The 5,138-nt window shown below is 38.5% G+C and overlaps 1 protein-coding gene across 2 annotated transcripts; it reads left to right on the top strand.

Annotated features, from left to right (window-relative positions):
• The first annotated feature begins 442 nt into the window (after positions 1-442).
• On the top strand, positions 443-5,138 carry LOC109005923 (putative E3 ubiquitin-protein ligase RF298). Of its 2 annotated transcripts, none has more exons than XM_018985017.2 (3): positions 443-606; positions 1,187-3,352; positions 4,125-5,138. In XM_018985017.2, exons 2-3 carry the CDS (start codon positions 1,193-1,195, stop codon positions 4,662-4,664), a joined length of 2,700 nt encoding a protein of 899 aa, XP_018840562.1. In that variant the 5' UTR covers positions 443-606; positions 1,187-1,192; the 3' UTR covers positions 4,665-5,138. The 2 variants fall into 2 exon arrangements, with proteins under 2 accessions (XP_018840562.1, XP_018840563.1); XM_018985018.2 differs by having other exon boundaries at positions 471-606; positions 4,105-5,138.

Here is a 5,138-nt window from a genome sequence, read left to right as displayed (position 1 = left end):
TCTTATTCCCCAACAACTTATTTACTTCAAAAAGTATGATGATTGAGGTATTTTTAGGTATGTTGTGTATAATAATAATAAAATACTGAATAATAGTGAAAAGTAAGTAAAAAATAATAATAAAATAATAAATAATAATAAATTATTATGAGAATACAGTACACAAACTAGGCCTTAGCTTGTGAATGGTGCTTTCTTCTTCTTCTTTTTTTTTTTTAATTGTAAAACATATTTATATTTCTCGTGATATTAGTAATTTCAATCAATTATTTTATTTTATTAAAACATAATTCATGCCAAGAAAAAGAAAAGAAAAAAAAAAAGAGTTGGTGCAAATTTTCATTAACCATGGTTAGTTTGGGAAGCATATTTGGCTAACCATGGTTAGTAGGTATGGTTAACACAAAATTCGAAATAAAAATACCCCATTGAATGCGAAAATATAAAGAGAGACACCAGAGAGACCGCAATGCTCTAAAGCGTAAAATAAAATGAAATAAAATACAGGAAAAAAAAAAACGAAGAGAGCTATAAATCCTCTTTCTGATAATCCGATGCTCTGAGTTTGTTCGTAAATTTGATTTATCGAACATTTGCTCCAATCCGGTACGTCTCGATCGTCGATATTCTGATTTATAAAAATAAACAAATCTCTTACTTATGCGGGGGATCTTCTGTAATTGTTAACAATGGCTATATGAATCCTTGGGACTTTCTTTGATGCTTTATTGATCTATGGGCCGGTTTCGAATTTAGATTTGCTATCGGAATTTATGTAGATTCTTTGGATTTTGATCTTTTGTCAGTTGGGTATATTGTAAACGCATTGATGATCGGATTCTCGTTTCTGGGTCGAAATTTTGGAAGACTATTTTGGTTCTCTTTCTGCCGCCGAATCTGATTGTCATACTTCAGATAATAATATTCGCTGTTATGGTTTCTAGTCCTTGTTGCATGCAATGTTTATAATCTGTTTTAGTCGTCTCGTCTGTATTTGCTATAGGTAACTAATGTTCTAAGCTCGGATTATGAATCTCTGCAGTTAATGCTAATTTTGATATAACATATATTGTTTTCAATAGGTATTATATTATTGATTACTGAGTCTTTCAGTGTTTCATGGAGGGTTGATAGATAGGTGATATATAGACTTGATGAATGTGTTGACAGATATTGTTTTGTGCAGCTTAAAATGGCATCAATGGTTTCTAAGGCTAGCAGTAGTAGTAGCTGTCAAGTGTCTCCTTCAGTTTCGATGGAAGAAAAGGGAAGTAGGAATAAGAGGAAATTTCGGGCTGATCCACCTGTATGCGACGAGAGTAAGATTATTTTGTCGCCTCAAATTGAATGCCCAACTTATGAATTTTCAGCAGAGAAATTTGAAATCAACTCGTGTATTGGACAACCAAGTGCCTGTGATCTGTGTAGTGTTAACCAGGACCATTCTGATGGGTTGAAACTTGACCTTGGGTTGTCTAGTGCTATAGGCTCATCTGAGGTTGGGCCTAGCCAGCCTAGAGAAGAAATAGAGGCAGGCGAATCCCAAGATGCTGATTGGAGTGATCTTACAGAAGCTCATCTTGAAGAACTAGTTTTAAGCAATTTAGATGCCATTTTCAAGACTGCAATTAAAAAAATTGTTGCTTGCGGTTGCACAGAAGAAGTTGCTACTAAGGCTGTCTTAAGGTCTGGCATTTGTTATGGGTATAAAGACACAGTGACAAATATAGTGGATAACGCTTTAGCATTTCTTAGAAGTGGCCAAGAGAGAGATCCCTCAAGAGAGTACTATTTTGAGGATTTAGAGCAGCTGGAGAAGTATGTACTGGCAGAGTTGGTTTGTGTTCTTCAAGAAGTTAGGCCTTTCTTCAGCACTGGGGATGCAATGTGGTGCTTGTTGATTTGTGATATGAATGTGTCACATGCTTGTGCAGTGGGTGGAGACCACTTGAGTACTTTTGCATGCGATGGGTCCTCAAGTGGGATTTCTTATATTTCCACTCAACCCCAGTTGAAAACAGAAACCAAAAGTTTGGAATCAAATCTTCCAAGTCCTCTGAAACCATTTACTTGTTCTCATGGTACTGAATCTGAGGCACCCACTATGGCAGGGGTTCCCAACCTTACAAAGCCAAAGAGTTCACTTGTTCTCAACGGGCTAGTATCAGAGAAAGAAGAGGGCACAAATACAACATCCGATACTGTTGATAGATCCTTTAATGTTGCAGGAACATGTCAATCTCCTGCTATGGAAGAGAAGTTTGGGGGAAGTAGAAAGGTACATTCTGGGAGTACCAAGAGAGAATACATGCTCCGACAGAAGCCACATCATGTGGACAAACATTACCGGACGTATGGATCTAAAGGATCTTCAAGAGGAGGGAAGCTGAGTGGTTCTGGTGGTTTAATCTTGGATAAGAAATTAAAATCTGTGACGGACTCCACTGCCATTAATCTAAAAAATGCTTCCTTAAAGATAAGCAAACCTATGGGAGTTGGCGTGCCTCAGGACAACGGTAACCATAGTCTTTCAACCAGCTCTGGACCCTCTTCCTCAGCAGCTTCCGACCCAGAAAGTGTTAATAATATTTCTGCATTGTCTAAGACCAATACCTTAACCAAATTACATGAAGTTAATTCTCCACTTTCATTGATATCAGTTAGTACACCACCTCCATTATCAGCTGCCAATACTGAGCTTTCTCTTTCACTTCCTACAAAGAGTAACTCTGCTTTGGTGCCCGTCAGTGGTAATGCTGAGCCACCTAAGAGTAGTTATGCTGGGATACCATATGATCGGCCTCTAGGGCAGTGGGTTCCCCGGGACAGGAAGGATGAGATGATTTTGAAACTAGTTCCAAGGGTTCGGGAATTGCAAAATCAGCTCCATGAGTGGACTGAATGGGCAAATCAGAAAGTTATGCAGGCTGCTCGTAGGCTGGGTAAGGACAAGGCTGAACTCAAGACATTGAGGCAAGAGAAAGAAGAAGTTGAACGACTCAAGAAAGAGAAGCAGACTCTGGAGGAAAACACTATGAAGAAGCTATCTGAGATGGAGAATGCTTTGTGCAAGGCTAGTGGGCAGGTTGAGCGAGCTAATGCCACTTTCCGAAAGCTTGAGGTTGAGAATACTGAACTGAGGAAAGACATGGAAGCTGCGAAATTACATGTGGAAGAGTCAGCTGCAAGCTGTCAGGAGGTATCAAAGAGGGAGAAGACGACACTGATGAAATTTCAGTCATGGGAGAAGCAAAAAACCTTGTTGCAACAAGAACTAATGACAGAAAAACTCAAAGTAAAACAGCTGCTACAGGAATTGGAGCAAGCTAAAGTTCTCGAGGAGCGATTTGAGGTATGTTTTAAAATTTAATTCCAACCCCCCTCCAAAAAAAAAAAAACAGCCTTGTTATATCGCTGTAATTGCTCATTCTTTAGTTGTATTGAGTGAGGCTAACCAATGCGTGATGTGGGCAGTGGGAGGTTTCTCATCCCCAATCTATTGCCTAGGTTGGGTGTGATGACATTATCTGTTGCACCTTTAGATCAACCCTTAAATAGATTCAACAAGATTTCTCGAATATACAGCAATAAATAATAACAATAGTTACATCCCCTCATAATATAACAAAAACGCTATAATTTGCCTCCAGGTTGAGCAAATCCTTGATTGATGGAATAACCTAGGTCCCTGTGCCTAAAAGGAAATCTAATGCAGGCATTGAATAAGGATAATCCTAACATATCCGGACTTGTTTACATTTGTTCCACTTTTTTATCAGCACATGCTTGAGGGCCTGTGCACAGCATGTATGCAGAGATTTTTAAGCTATGAAACTCCTCAGATTTTTGGCCATTTTATTTTCTTTAGTACATCTGAAGCATCTCTCTTTTTTTCTGACCAAAAATTATTCCTGAAGCAATTTTTTTGAAGCATCTTGGAAGCGTAAAAGTATATTATTACCATTATTGTGGTATGAGCCGTTGTTCGAGAGTTCATGTTAATAGTGCAGTTAAATGTTAGAGCATGCTACTGTTAAAATTCACAGTTCCTCGAGGTGCTTCTGTGATTATGAATTTATCTCTGCGTCCTTTCTCATTGAAAAGGAAAAAAATATATATCACAGGATAGATGGAAACATGAGGAGAAAGTAAAGGGAGAACTACTTATGCAAGCCAATTCCATTAAAAAAGAAAGAGAAGAAATCGAGGCTTCTGCAAGATCAAAGGAGAATATGGTTACATCCAAAGCAGAGAAGAATCTGATGAAGTACAAAGATGATATTCAGAAGCTTGAAAAAGAGATCTCCCAATTGAGACTGAAAACTGATTCTTCAAAAATTGCTGCACTCAGGAGCGGCATTGATGGAGGTTATGTCACCAGACTCACAGACATAAAAAATAGCCCAGATCACAAGGATCCCTGGATCCCTTATATCTCAGAAGTTGTAAAAGATTTTCAGGACTACTCTGGTGCTGGTGTCAAACGTGAACGGGAGTGCGTGATGTGCCTTTCAGAGGAGATGTCTGTGGTTTTTCTTCCGTGTGCTCATCAAGTAGTGTGTCCAACATGCAATGAGCTCCATGAGAAACGGGGGATGAAGGATTGCCCTTCTTGCAGGAGTCCCATACAGCAGCGAATTTCTGTTCGTTATGATCGTTCTTAGTTGTTTTGGTAATGGAGTTTGAGTGTTCTGAATAATGATAATAGAACTCCTTTGAAATGAATAATTCATTTGAACGACCCTTTTCAATAGATGGGAAAATCAAGCTGCCTTACTTTGCCGGGTTGATCCTTCTGTGCTTTCCCTCTTCTTCCATTGTTTTATATACTCTTTGCTTTCATTAAATTGTGTTGAATTGGATTTCAACAACTGGCTCTCCTCGTGGATTGATTGTTCAAGGAAGAGGCTGAGGATGAAAGTTTTCATTTCTATATCCACATTTACTTGCATAAAAGATAGAATCTGTATGAGCTGAAGCTGCTAATAGGCCTCGGCATTGGGTACCACCAAACATGATTTTGCCCTAAAATCATGGTGAAAGTGTTTGTTTTTGCCTGAAAATATCGGCCTCATGGAATTGTTTGTACATAACAGTGACATAATGTTGGTACCATGTACGTACCAAATTGTTCATCA

This window comes from Juglans regia, chromosome 12 (genome assembly GCF_001411555.2).
Source record: "Juglans regia cultivar Chandler chromosome 12, Walnut 2.0, whole genome shotgun sequence".
Lineage (NCBI taxonomy): Eukaryota > Viridiplantae > Streptophyta > Magnoliopsida > Fagales > Juglandaceae > Juglans > Juglans regia.
Note: the sequence above shows the minus strand (reverse complement) of the source record. Positions and strands in the feature narration are given on the sequence as shown.

Bases quoted from the DNA above. Each gene is read 5' to 3' on its own strand.
- LOC109005923 (XM_018985017.2), top strand. From the start codon at position 1,193: ATGGCATCAATGGTTTCTAAGGCTAGCAGTAGTAGTAGCTGTCAAGTG. The intron at 3,353-4,124 runs GTATGTTTTAAA...TATATATCACAG, and splicing joins TTCTCGAGGAGCGATTTGAG to GATAGATGGAAACATGAGGA.